The sequence below is a fragment of the Carassius auratus genome, chromosome 24 (assembly GCF_003368295.1).
Source record: "Carassius auratus strain Wakin chromosome 24, ASM336829v1, whole genome shotgun sequence".
NCBI classification, from domain to species: domain Eukaryota; kingdom Metazoa; phylum Chordata; class Actinopteri; order Cypriniformes; family Cyprinidae; genus Carassius; species Carassius auratus.
The window spans coordinates 1,144,971-1,160,373 of record NC_039266.1 but is presented as its reverse complement, the minus strand read 5'-3'; the positions used below and the strand labels follow the sequence as shown (position 1 = coordinate 1,160,373).

The window sequence follows — 15,403 nt, the reverse complement described above, 5'->3', positions numbered from 1 at the left end:
CAAATCAAGATATAACTATAAAAACTCAGTTAAACCATAAAAAATGTTGAACATGTTGAACATGAAAAAGTGAACATGTAAAAATTGTATAGGTATACAATATATATTATATACTATAAATATTATATTTGGATTCATTAGTGTGTATATGTCTGTGTGTATGTGCATATGTGTGTTTGTATGTTCAAATATACTGTATACAGACAGAGTTTAATCTAATAATTTTATTAGGGCCGGGACTTGATTAAAAAAATTAATCTAATTAATTAGAGGCTTTGTAATTAATTAATCGAAATTAATCGAATTTTAATCGGATATAAATATTTGACCTGAGAACAGTGAGAAGTAATTTTTTTCACATGGATTTATAGTATACAATTGAATAATGACTGAATACATAAGCTTAAGCAACAAAATATTGTTTATTTTTGTTCAACCAAGTCTAGCCAGACCAGTGCAATTTTTGCCATGAAGTGTAGCAATAGCATATTTAGAAACAATTTAGAAATAGTACATTTCAGAAATTCAGGAAGCTTATAGGTGCTGGAACCTTCTGTAAAGTGTTTTTTTAAGTAAAACACAATACTGTCAATTACATTCAGAACATTGGAAACCCTGACTATTAGAAAACATATCTCTGTTGCTTAAGAGGCCATAACATACTAAGTCCAACTCTCAATAACCTTGGCCAAAACAATAAAGAGTTCAACATAAACTGTTGCACCAACAAAATAATACATAGTTCAACATAAAGTGTAAAGTCCACGCTAGCTGCTATATGTTTTGAGTTGAGGTGATACTTGAGGCTCGATGTGCTGCTGCGGTGATATGCGAACACTAGTTGGTGCTCCAGTATAATCGGTCCGCCGAAACGCGTCCAGTGAGAAACGTTCCGCGGTGCAAAAATAAGTTATTAAAAACGCGGGAATTTTTTTTCTGTAATTAATCAATCTTAGTTAACGCGTTATTTTTTGTGTAATTAATTAATCTCAATTAACGCGTTAAAGTCCCGGCCCTAAATTTTATCATTTAAAAATGTAAAAATTCGTGTTTGTGTGTGTGTGTATACACTTAATGACATTTGTTGCCTGGTTTCCAACCTTTCTGTCAAACTTCCTCAGCCTCAGTGAAAATGATCAAATCTAGTCATTCTCAGTGAGAGAAATGCTCTCTCTTACACACACACACACACACACACACACACACACACACACACACACACACAACCAGGCATTCACAATTGTAAACTCCTACTACTTCTCCGAGCCCACTGTTTTAGAGCAATAACACAATAATGGAAACCATTTTCCCTGTAACAGTTTCTGGAAAGACATTTATTTCACTTTAACCTCCGTGTGTTAGAGATGTCCTCGGTAATGGTGCAGGTCTGCCAGACTACAACATACAGTAAAAGTCCTTTTTCACCACCTACTGTACAACAGAAGTGTGAAACTCAGTCTCATACTCTCTTTTTGTTTCATAGGGAATTCGGCTGGCGAGATCCTGAATTACCTGAAGTCATTCAGATGCTGCAGCACCAGTTTCCCTCAGTTCAGTCCAACGCAGCGGCATATCTTCAACACCTATGCTTTGGAGACAACAAGATTAAAGCTGAGGTAAATCTAACTTTATATCATTGGTAATGATCATATACCTGCTTACCAAGATACATCTGTAGGCAAAATCCTGGGAGGTCCAAGGTTTTTTTTTTTTTTTTTGTGGCCATGTAGAAGGTAATTAGTGTTGAAAATGGGATCTTAAATGCTGGGTTTTGGCAAAAATGTTTTGTTACCTTGGGGAAACTCCTGTTCTTGAATACCTAAAAGATTTTTATTTATATGTTTCGTTGCATGAAATTAATCCTTGTACGTACCATTGACAAATAATTCACCCCTTTATTGAATTTTGATGCCAGGTCTCCACTGGTAGATCTCCCAGTAGTAAGTTTTCACATTTATGAAGAGTGTCCTGAATTGCACCAGTAATTAAGCACCAATCACACAGCCAAACAATACATGGAAAGCTGCATATTGACAGCCGTTCTCCACACAGCAGCTCTGTAATTGTATCCCAGAGGCTTAAGAGAGGCTCGGAGGACAAGGAAATTAAATTTGGAGAATAAATCTGCGGGAACAAAACAGCAACAGAGGGAGAGACGAGTTAGCCGACAAACTTTTAAATGATATTTAATGGGGGAAAAACCCACACAAACAGTGAGAGCCAAATTAGTTTCTCCAGCGATGAGCTCCACTTCAAACCAGCCTTTTTCTCCATCTGAAAAATGTCTTATTTATTAAGAAAAGACACTAAATGAATCCCCCTGCTTTCTTTGATCCGCCCGTTCATCAATTTCACCACACACAGAAATGAACTTGTTTCATGTTGTTCTCATAAAATATTTGGAGCAATGTTCCAGCTTGATTGATTAGATTTGGGCCTATGTTTTCAGATGCTCTGTGGTGTGCTTTTGTTGCTTGGAAATAAACAAAAGAATTGGCATATACTTTTCATTGGTGGTTCTCAACTGTGTTTTTTTTTTTCTGTCTATGAGCATCTGATTATAAACTGCATTTAAAAAAGCAACATGTGCCAAACCATCTTCCCAAATTTGCAATTACAGTTGTTTATGAATAGTTGCCAACAAAAGACAAGCTTTAAGATCTCCCTGCAGTTTTCCAACTAAATGAATGCATTATATTTGGAATCAAAAAACATTGTTCACGTTGTAATTTTTATTATTTACAATTTTTGTTGTTGTTGTTAAATACTATATGATATATATTATATTTCTTTATTGATTTCATTATATAGTTTAAATGGTGATACATCAACAACATTAATAATAATTATTGTAATTATTATATTAATATAATCTATTAACTAAATGAATGTTGACAATAAATTAAGATGTTTCTCTTTGCTTTTAAAATTATGTGAGTATATTTATTTTGCTTTATACATTGTTTATTTATACACATACTTAGCATTTATTCTTCCCTCCAGTTCGTGACCCAGTCAGAACAGACTTGCATCCCACTTTCAGTCGTGACCCACCAGTTGAGAACTACTGCTCTGTTTCATCCCACAGTCATCATATCTGAGGTCTCTTAAAAGGTCAAACGTTCATATTTCATGGACTTAACTCATCCAGTACATTATGCAACTCATTGTATTATGCAACAAGCTTGTGTTGGTACAGTGTATTCCACATTTGAAAATCACTATATCCCGAGGTTTTCAATGATTCTGCAGCCTCATTCTGAATTAGGTGCAGTTTTTTCTCAAGAGTTTGACTGATACAGTACCAGTTGCAGCTAATGTCCAAACACAATCATTTTTTCTTTTATTTTTTTGTCTGGAGTGGGACTGAACTTCCAGTGTCAGTTTGTCCATCTGAAAAGATATAAATTACAAGAGATATTCTTGAAGGTATATATATATATATATATATATATATAAAATGCACATTGTGGTGGTACCAGACTGGTAGTGTATGTGTATGTGTGTGTGTTGTTGTTGCTTGGTAAAGCAGTACAGTTAATTATATGTGACAGTTCTGCCACAGATTGTGCTGAAGCTCTAAACAAGTTATTTTTCCTCAACATACATTTACAGAAATGCTTTAACGTTATGGAGTGGATAGTGAAAAATGACACCAGTCAATATCACATTGGTTTCAGGTACGGTAATGTTTTTTTTTTTTCTTACCGCCCCACACTTTTTAAATAATATACCAGTCAGACTACAACGAGTGATTTATTTGAGGGCGTTTTAGTGTATCGAAACCAGTCATATGACTCTTATGAGATGGCTCTTTTAACCATCTCAAACACACATTGTTTGATTTGCTAAAAAAACTTCTGCCTCAAAGAATCATTCATGAATCTGTTGGACCGGTCACAGTATATGGTTTTGATTCACTTAAAAGAGCCGGCTCATCAAACTCATTTGTTTTATAATCATTTGGACTGTTCCCATTGTATGTTTTAATTCACTTAAGAATCATTTATTTGGGAATCAGTTGGACTGGTCACACTGTATGGTTTTAATTCATTAAATATAACTCATTGGTTTGATGATCATTTAGACCTACCAATTGTATGATTTTGATTCACTAAAAAGAACCTTGTCATTTGTTCGTGAATTGGACTGCTCTTGTCATTGTGTGTTTTCCGTTGTAGATTCAGTAGCAGTGTTTTTAAAATAATGAGAAACGAGGGTATTTTATTCCATTATCCTGTCCTTACCCAACTTAATTGGCCATCCGAACATCATTTTCTCAAAATACATCACATTACAGAAGTCAAACGGGTTGTTAAGGCAGTTTCATGTTGACATTTTTAAAGATAGATGTAAATGAACTTTAGCCAGACAGGAACTAGCGCACACACTGAAGCAGACTCGGATGGGAAAGGAGAACAGCTATCAGATGACAGAGCAGTATCTCCCGCAGCAGAGGTGAGGAGAATACTGATTAGCCCAGCATTTCAGCTAGACAGGCCGTGCTCTGATGTTTATAGTCTTCCTGCTGAGCTACCGGCCAAGTGCAAAGGCAGCTCTTTCTCGTCCTCAGCCGGCCACTATTTATAGCAGGTGGCTCCAGCAAAGCTCCCCAGGTCTGTCTCTTGTGCAGCTTTATCAGCCCTTTTGGAGGGAAAATCTAATTCCTCAATATCCATTTGCATGTGCACTCTAGAGTCAAGAGCAAGCAGAGAAACATCCCCAGTTCCTGCTTTTATCTTCTGCTGTTTGTCGCTTCCAAACATCTGTTGCTTCCAAACATGCTGTGATCACGATAATTAATTGTTTCCTCTATATAATGTTTTGTGTACTGGGGGCTGCACTCTCAGAAGTGTGAATCTCACCGCATGAATGAAATGATGGCTTTTGTGCGGTGACGCACATGTCTGTCTGCCTCTCGGGATGAGCCGTGCCTTAGTTTTCCTGTCAGGTGTGCTTTGAATATTCATGCTGTACATGCAGTACAACCCGAAAACAGGATGAAACAGGATGAGAAGTACCCTCATGGAACGGACTACTAGATCACTTCTCGCCTTCAGAAAAAGCCACACAAAGAAATGGGTTTGTAATCTCCATTGGAGTGAGTGGCGATGTGAAGCCGGAGTGCTGATCTGTGGTGACGCACTGTTCAGAAGCACATCTGCCAGGGTTGCTCCTGTGCTCGTCTACTGCTAATGCAGCCGGGTATTGTGTGTGCCAGTTGGCAGCGGGACAGGAAATTGGAAATTCATAGTGCAATCACTTGATGAATCTGCAGACAGACACAGGTGTGACTCTTTCTTAATCATTTAGCCCTTCTGGTTTTACGCCAAATCATTCAAAACGTTTTTGGCTTGCCATTTGTATTATTGTATAAGGGATCATAAATAGGGTGACCATATGCGCCGTTCATACAGGACACGTCCCAGCCAGGATTTTAATATTTCCTAAAATATCCAGGTTTTGGCTATTTGTACTGTGCAGATTGATTGTTGTGAATCATGATAGCTATAAAGAGCAGAGCACACGGCTCCTTATGCTTTTGAATCGCTTTTACGTGTATGTTCGTTCGTGACTTGAAGGATTGTGGCGCACAGTGGCGCTCAGTGTTACCAGCTCTCTCTTTACGTTTGTCCGTTATTTAAAGTTGAAAAAGGAAACGTCTTTTTTTTAGACATGGAAAAACTCAATGAACACTTATGTCTTAAAAATCGAAAATGATTTTTTTCACAAAAGTGACAGCCCTAGTACTTATTGATGATTATTTAATTTAATTTATTCAAAGTGACATTTAATTTGCAAAAAAAAAAAAAAAATCTGGATTATTATTTTTTTATTTTTTTATTTTGCTATTCGGTTGACAGCAAAGCTGTGAAGATTTTACTTTCTCTTTTAGTGTTCTTAAGTTTTATACTGTGATGCTGCTATTGTGTGTTATTATTATTGAGTTATGTTTTGTAATAAAAAGTTAAACTGGCAAAGACAAACTTTTTTTTTTTCTTTCTCGGGGTCGGGGTGGGGGGAATCATAAAGGAATTATGCTTAGGGCACCAGCGGCACTGGAGATAGGTGGCGGTAATGCACTTATAAGTCTGTGTTCCGCCGTAAAGCAAGAAGAAGAAGACGCGTCATGCACACCTTCTGAAGTGTGGCCAATGATCCTCTAATGAACTTGGCTGGCTTTAACTGACTTTAGTATGGAACAGCAAAGCTCTGTTGATAAAGATTTACTCACATCTCTCAGTCTGTTTAGCTGTTTGAAGAGTGATTCATTCTCTGGCTCCCTTAAATATTGATTTTTCAAATACACTGTTATGGATTCAGTGCCTCCTATTTGTACATTTATCCTCCAAATGATCTCATGGGCTGACACTAAGCTGGTTTGGTGTGACTTAACACTAAATTCAGACTTTTCTTCTTTTTTGTTTTCTTTTTTTTCATTTATATGAGGCAATACTGCAGAATGTCAGAAGGGCAAGGTCAATGTTTGTAATGTTCTCACTGGCCAATAATTCTTGATTTAGATCAATTGAAGTTGCATTCAAACAGGAGTTCATGTTCTAAATGTGAATATGAATTAGTTTTCAAATTTTCACCTTACTGGTGCCTCGAGTGAAAAAATAAATAAAATAATTTATCTGAACATTGTTCTTATCATGTTACATTAAAACTGACTTAAAAACGTTTTACCAGGTCACTTTGCCACTCTGTAGATGCCTTTTATGTAGTTTTTTTTTTTTGTTTACCCATGTTCTCAATCCAGTTTTTAAGTCTTAAAACATAAAAATGCGGATCACACATCTCTCATCACCCTCTATCGGTCTGTTTCTCTCAGATACGGAGGCAGGGTGGCATTCAGTTGTTGGTGGACCTGTTGGATCACAGAATGGCTGAAGTACACAGAAGCGCCTGTGGTGCCCTGAGGAACCTCGTTTACGGCAAAGCCAATGATGATAATAAAATTGCTCTGAAGAATTGCGGTGGAATTCCTGCGCTGGTCCGTCTGCTGCGTAAGACCTCTGATGTGGAAGTCAGAGAACTGGTCACAGGTAAGAACTTCTGTTGGCTTTGATATGCCTTTTTCAGTTTGAGCTTTATTATAGGAATTTTACAGATCAGTCTTTGATTCTCCTTATACATATATACATGCTGTAGCAAATAATTACCAGTTTCAGACTCTTTTAAAACATGATGAGTAATGGGGATCATTGCATCTAAACCAGTGCAGTCACACTCACACAGTTAAGTTCAAATGGATTTTGATATTAGCAGGAGTGACATTTTATTTTAATTATAAGTACAGAAAGCCAAAACTTGCTTGTCTAGTGATCTGTTTCAAAGTGAAAACTCATCTGACTCATTGCTTGTGGATTTATTAATTATTTTCTTTTATTATTTAGAGAACAATGAACACTAGAGGGATGTTTGAATGTTAGATGACTTCATTTATTTAGTACTGTAATATTTAGCATTGGTTTTGTTCTAGCCATTTCATTTGTTCTAGTCATGCAAAGTGCTGAATAACATCTACATGTATATATAGATGTTATTCTTTTATTTTTACTTTAGCTGTGAAATCTGCTGCACCCAATTCAGGATGTGGGCTACAATTTTTCATTCTTTAATTTAGCAATGATATAGAAAATAATATTTAGTTTGCTTAACCTTTTAGGGATGATGTACAGAAAGAAATATTTTCAGCAAAATAAATAAATAAAAACATCCCCAAAGGCTTTGCATTCCCAAACATGTTTCTAAATTGTTTCTGTAACGGAATGGATAGACTTTGGAATGAAGCCACGCTGGAAATGCCTGCTATGCACTGAATTCAGATTAACATATAAATTAAAAGCATTGCACACAGGGCACTTAGAGAGACTTTCTGTCACAAATTAATCAGCAAGCTGGAAGCCTCAAGGTCTTTGGCTGCCCAGATGATTCCCAACCTCTCATCCTCTCAGTCTCAAGCAAAGCAGCAGATCTGAGTCATTCTATGCCTGCCTGTTTGACTCTGTTTTTTGACATATGTACAGAAAGTAGATGTATCCATATGGACCCAGTCAGACTTGATGGTCAGGTGTCCTGTCAACCTGCTGCCTCCATCTGCTTCACTTTAAAGGCCAGTGAGGTTTATGCAAGGATTTTTCCAGAATGAGAACACAAAGGATGGAAGAAAAGGGAGACTCTTGATAATTCTTTCCATCTTGGAAAATGTTCATAGACTGTTTGAAAACCTGTGCATTAAGAACTCCTATCTTGTCTATGTTCTGTCAGTATCATTGGCACTGCCTTTCAGTGGCTTCAGATCTCTCGGACAGGCAACAGTTTATTAACATTAACGGCATTAATCTTCCTCTGTCACTGTTTCCATGGTGCACCTCAAGGATCTGTTCTTGGTCCACTTTTGTTACTAACCTATACGCTTACTCTTGGTCAGATCATTCAGTGATAATAGATAAACAAATCAATTTTTCTGTCCAGCCCAATTCTGTTTATCCTTCCTTTTCCATCACATCCTGCTGCAAGATCTCAAAGTATGGATGGCTGAAAACTTCTAAAACTGAAACAGAAATCTTGTTAGCAGGCCCAAAATCCCTTTTCTTTTCCAAACATGACATCTCCATTTATATTGACGAAGTTACAGTTCATTCTTCACTCATTATACAGAATATTGGAATGCTATTTGATTATAAATTATGCTTTGAACCTCATGCCAGCCAGCTTGTAAATTTAGTTTCTCCACCTTTACAAAGTTGTTTGTATACAATCTTTACTAAATCTGGCCCAAAATCTCTGTGCCATTTCCTCACTCTAGACACTCAAGATGTTTCCTTTCATTGTCAGATTTATACTTATTTCGGTTATTGTATTGAACATGATCATCGTCTGACAGTCAATGTCTGACTGTCTGACAAATTTCAAATTTGCAGCCACGTTGCCTTCAGAATTTAGTCCGATTTTGATTAAGCATCTATCTAAAAACTTTTAGCACAGTATTGCAGTTTGTGTTGTGTGGGTGGTGATAAATGTTTTATGAGAGAAGGATCGTGAAGCTTTAAAACCTTGGCTCATCTTTTATATATTCTCAAACACGGTAAGCTGAACACCACATTTTGACATGTAGTTTTCCTAAAAGAAGTGCTTAGAGGCACTGCAGAGTCCATGTGAAAGAAAAAAAGACCAATGTTTGGCTTTGTATGGTCTATTATGAACTATGGAGAACATGACTATGGAGAACAGATGGAATATTGGTCTGCTGGAACAGGAAGTTTGCAAGTAACCCAGACAACAGAACATCCACTGAGAAACTGTCTGAATCCTTTGGTAGTGATATGTGTTTGAATCAGGGCTCGAAATTAACTTTTTTACTTGCTAGCATCAAAAAGTTAGGAGCACCAGCAAAAAATGGTGAAAGAACACTGATAGATTTATTTTATAAAGAACCTAAAGTTAAGCTGTTCTTGGGTGAGGGTTAGGATGGTGTATCCTGTGTTAAATATTACATTCAGCTCTGCCAATTCCATGCAACGGCTGGCAGCTAGGAGTCTGCGATATTGACAAAAAAGTATATCTGTTACGAGGAGTCAGAGACGCTCTGATCCATTTGCAGAATTTAGTACAGAAAGGTCAAACAGGCAGTAATCAACCAACAGCGTCAAGTGTGTGAAGGGATATCCAGAATCAATAACAGTACCAGGCAGAGGTCAGGGCAGGCGGCAGAGAATTAAAGGCAGTATAAAAAATCCAAAATCAGACACGGAAAGAACAAACACTAGGAAAACACTCTGAAATGCTAAACAAGAATTCGCAATCATTGAGAGTCCAAACACAGTTTATATAGGGGACTGGTAATGGGGAACACCTGGTGGTGATTAGCCCTAAGCACGGGATTATGGGAAATGGAGTTGGGAATGGAAATGGACACCAAATGTGAGTGGTGTGCCCTCTACTGGAATTCATGGGCGCTCCAGCTGATGATAGTGACAATATCTCTATTTTCTGGGATTTAATCGATAACAAGTGTTACTGTGCTGATATCTTGAGGACTACAGTGGACAGCTGACTCCTAAATTTTATTTATTCATATTCTGTGTGGTGGTCAGTTCACAGCAGTGATAGAAATGAATCTTTTCCAATAAGTTGACCTTTTATGGTCATTTTTACCTTAAAGCCATTTTTTCTAAAAGTGTGCATTATCAGTCAAATTGAGTCAAATTCTTATACTTAATTTATCAATTATAATAAGGTGTTTGGGCTGTTATCAAGCAAATTAAAGTATCCATCAACAAAAATTAATCTTTGCAATGCAGAGGAAACACAGAAGCTGCATCTGAAATTACATTTACACACTGATTAATGCAGGACATTAATGCATTTAACCTGCAATTCGCATGCATAAATAATATTTTAATATTGTAAACATAAAACGCAGAATACTTATATTTGAAATATTTAAAACTTTAAATGTGAAATTAAAACAACCAGAGGGTGACAGCAAGTCACTGTTAATAAGTGAGTCATTGCGATTAACCCAAAACATTTAACAAATTATTCATTTAGGAACTAAATGCCCTCATGTAGCTCAGAGACGCAAAACAGCGCTGTGAATGTTTGAAATTATTTTTGTTGGCGAAATAGAGATAAAACATGCAGTATAGTGTCTAAAATGTAAGTCTCTTAATATTAACTTCTTGTTTATTGAACAGTTGTATAAAATCAATATCACACTTGTAATCATGCTGATTTTTGGAGGGAAAAAAACAGCACTCTTCTTGTGATACTGATTAACTATATGAAATTATATAAAGTCCCCATATCTTTAATTTTGTGATGCATTTTAATCATGCAGTGAAATAATGCACTCTAAATGCGCACACACACTAATTTAACCTAATAGACTATGTATCACATGACAATAATTATATGCATTTTCACAAATGCTCCCAAATATATTTAGAGGTTGCACAGATTAAATTTCTGTAGCATATGCGAACAAAATGCCTTGCCTAAACATTGTGATCGTATGCTGAAATTAGGGAGGATTCTTGCTTAGTTAGCCTAAATTAAACTCAGTGTCTGCTTTCTGTCTCTTGCTGTATTGCTCTAGCATATAGCCCTGTCCCAAATTCATCACCACTTGAAGAATTTGAGTCTCATGGCCTTTTTTATATTTTTAAAACATATTTCCTCCATCTACACTACCTTTAAAAGTTTTTTTTATGTTAATGAAAGAAGTCTCTTATGCTCACAAAGGCTGCATTTATTTCATCCCCCCAAAAATAAATTAATGGAGTAATTACTTCAGTCTTCATTGTCACACGATCCTTCAGAAATTGATTTGCTGTTCAAGAAATATTTGTTATTCTTATCAGTGTTGAAAATAGCTGTTCTGCTTAATATTTTTTATGGAAACCATGATACATTTATTATTGCTTTAAAAAATATTAGTTCCTTAATATGAAATGGGATTCATTGATATTCAAATTCTACATGATATTTATTTATTTGACTTTTCTTAGACTATAACCAAAATCACACATTACATTTTACAAATATAAATATAAATTGTTATATTTCAGAGAATATAGGCATCACAGTGCTATAGAGAAAAGAATAATGTTTGTATGAGAAAACTAAGTGCTCATAATAATAGAGAAATGACCTCTGAGATGCTTGTTAGACCGTTATTATTGAAAAATGTAGTAGTCCTTTGTTAGAGACTAACAAATTCCCTTGAATGATTGGTTCGTGATCTAACTTAAAGGGTTAAATCATTGCCGTAGTCTATAGATATTGCTTTAAGTTGCTGATAAATGATCTTAAAATAGGCAGAAACCACTAAACATGTAATTTGCTGAAACAATAAATTGAAAAATTGCCAGTGTTCATCAATCAATCATCAATCATCAATACTTCAAACCCCAAATCCTAAGCTCCACTTAATTAAAACATTGTAAATGAATGAATTGCCATAACTATTTATATCTGTTTCTACACAGTCCTGCAGTCAAGTGAAGCTGTCTGTGGGATTTTTGCTCATGCATTGAGAGACCCTGGTGAAATGAAGCAGTCTAAATCTAGGCCTGTGTTCTGCTGGCATGAGATTTGATCTTGGTCAATGTCACCACTGACGACAATTATGTCCTTGTAGTGCTCTAGCATTGAGCCTTCCTCTCTTTCTCTCTCGTTCTCTCTCTCTTGCTCCCTCATGAGAAGCGGTCTCTGATTAGATACTCTCTCAGTTCAGCAATCAAGGTTGTTCTTCCCTTTTCAGAATGCATGCTTTTTTCACAGACTTTAGAAAGTGAAGGTCAAGAAGAAAATTACCCATGAAAGATTGCTAGAAGTAGAGTGACAGTAATAGGAAGCTCACACCTTCATAAACATGTAAACATGTTGATCCACCTGATTTGTGATTGTAAGAGTGTGCAGCCATTTGTAATTTGAATGTGTGAGGTCTTCAATATCATCAGTTATTTTTAGCTATTCAAAACAGCCTGTTACGCTGCTTGTTATTGCAAACTAGTATTACATATCATCACAACTGTTCAAAGGTTTAGGTCAGTGAGGTTTAGCCAGTAAGTTTTTTTTTTTTTTGTTTATATATATTTTTTTAAAGAAATTAATGCAAAGATGCATTAAATTGCTTAAAGGTGATATTAAAACAATTATAATGTTTCAAAAGATGTATATTTCAGATGATTCTTTTGAGCTTTCTATACATCAAAAGTTTCCTGAAAAAAGGAAATCAAAACCATATTACAGTAATATATATATGTGTGTGTATGTATATGTATATATATATATATATATATATATATATATACAACATTTTGTATACAAAATACCAAATCAGAATATTAGAATTAGAGATTTCTAAAGGATCATGTGACACTGAAAACTGGAAGTTTTGAGAAAGTATTAAGTACACATTACAAATAGTACCTTTAGAAAGAAATACTGAATTTGATTCAATATAAAATATATTACACATAAACGTTTAGGCAACAATGGCCTAATATAAACTATGGAACATAAAATAAGTTAATTTGAGAAACATCTCAGGTTTATTTTTGTTTTTTTCCTCCATTCATTCAATGGACGTCATTGGTAAAATTTGTTACCAACAAAATACCTTCTTTTATGTTCTACAAAAGAAAATAAGTCACTCAGATTTGAGGAAATAATGACAGAGCTTAATTAAAATATTTGGGTGAACTATCCCTTTAAAAATAAAATTATTTTTTAAATGAAATAATACTCTTAATAAGAAACTAAAACTGCAAGCAGGAGGCGGTATGTCTTTTAGTCATTCGTCAATTTATTCAGGAATTAAGTAAATGGGGCTTTGAATCATTGGTTAAAAAAAAAAAAATGCAAATTCATTCAGAAACGAAACTGCTGTGTTCCTCGGAGACGCACAACAATTCTGCAGTGGCTTTATAGGTAATATTTTTGTTGGCAAAATTGTGCATAAACAGACAATGCTGTGTTTAAAATGCAACACAATATTATTTTCTTATTTACTGAACTGTTGAATAATCACATTTGGACTTGTGCTATTCGAAACAAAAACATCACTCGTGTGATAATTGCTCTCACTGATTGTGTGATATCCCTTGTGATTGGGTGTTGCATCATTGTCAACAGTCAACTATATGAAATGTAAGATGACGCATTAAATATAATAATTAAAATAACTTTGAAATAATTAACTTAATGTGTTAATTATATATATTTAAATATATATTTATTTATTTATTTATTTATTTATTTTTATTACTGTTACTGCAAACCAAAATATTTTTAAGGATGGCCTTAATAAGGTCACTTCCTGTGTCCACATAAGACTAAAGGCTTAAAAAACATACGAAATGGTGTTTTATGAAATTCCAAAATTGGCAGTAGTTTTCTGTAAGGGGTAGGTTTAGGTGTAGGGTTGGTGTAGGGCGATACATTATAAAAACCATTACGCCTATAGAGAGTTCCCGTAAACCACAAATGCAAGTGTGTGTGTGTGTGTGTGAGTGAGTGTTTGAAAGAAAGATGCTGGCAAGGTCAACATCATCAACTATTCAACTGCCACCTCTTCATACTGACTCATGAAATGCGTAGTTTCCTAAAGAAGGGAGGGAGGGAGACAGAGAGAATGGGGCATAGAAGGAGAGGAAAAGTGAAGGAAAATAGAAGTTTGGTCTGACTCATCTTGTGTCCTTTGTAAAGATGATAGACAGTGGGAAGGGGTGACTGGATTTGTGTTGAAGGTTGGCTTCATTCTAATAGGGTGCATACGTGTTCTGCGATTCGTCATCATCGCTGTTTTTAGAGTTTGTCTTCCATTCTGACATCTGCTAATTTTTTTTGTAGCACTGAGTGACACAAAGTGGCTTTTAGCAGGAAACTCTTCACATTACAGGCAATAGCAGAACCCCTGCAAGGCCGTTCGTTCAGTACAGCAGGTGGTGAGATTAAGCAAAACTTCTGTGTACAGTATGTACTTGTGAGGCTGTCTAAATCTCTCCTGAGTTCAATCATTATCTCTCTCACCGCTTTTGAAGCTGTAATATTATTCACAAAATATTGGCACTAAATTCATACATAACCATATAGTTAAACTTTTTATTTGTATTTTTTGCATTGAATTCCAAGCAATAAGCTTACATTTTTTATTATTATTTATTTCATTATTTATATTTTATATTTATTTGTTATTATTTATGTTATTATTATTATTATTATTTATTTGAATGTTTATACTCAGATCAGGATGTTTACTATAACTTTTTTCCCTGTAATTTAGTGGGGGTTTTTTACCTTTTTGTGATGGGGTTTAATTACATTTTTATAATTTTTATTATCAGATTGGTTTCTTTTTAATCTTATATATAAATATATATATATATATATATATATATATATATATATATATATATATATATATATACAGTAGTCAACGTTTGAAGTAGATCAAAACCGTTAAATCAAAGTTATCCTACAAACCTAAAACCAAATATATATATATATATATATATATATATATATATATATATACACTTTTATATGCTTCTATAGATAAATATTTTAACTTAAAGTATATTATTTTAATGACTTATCAATGGTTGTGATTTTTTTTATATATTATTATTCCTGTAGGGAAAATAAATTGAAAAATTATTTCCAGACCAAAGGTCAGGGTAAAAAGTGGGCAAACACTATGAAAGCTTTGTTAAATCTCTTAAAATTCTCCATTTAAACACTGCTAGTATTTTTTGTCACTTTGTCTAAAAGCATCTGAGAAATAAATATAATGTACATTTTCAGAATTTGAGCAAGTCATTGACCTTTCCCTGGAATGTTTGTTTCTGAAATATTTCAACAAATTTATTAATGCTTCCAGCTGCAT

The 15,403-nt window shown here is 34.8% G+C and overlaps 1 protein-coding gene across 3 annotated transcripts in view; it reads left to right on the top strand.

Annotated features, from left to right (window-relative positions):
• Window positions 1–15,403, top strand: part of ctnnd2a (catenin (cadherin-associated protein), delta 2a) — a 273,177-nt gene that overhangs the window by 191,241 nt on the left and 66,533 nt on the right. For all 3 annotated transcript variants that reach the window (XM_026200540.1, XM_026200542.1, XM_026200543.1), the window contains 2 exons: window positions 1,484–1,616; window positions 6,836–7,049. In XM_026200540.1, the coding sequence (XP_026056325.1) occupies window positions 1,484–1,616; window positions 6,836–7,049 (347 nt within the window). The remainder of the gene's footprint in view (window positions 1–1,483; window positions 1,617–6,835; window positions 7,050–15,403) is intronic.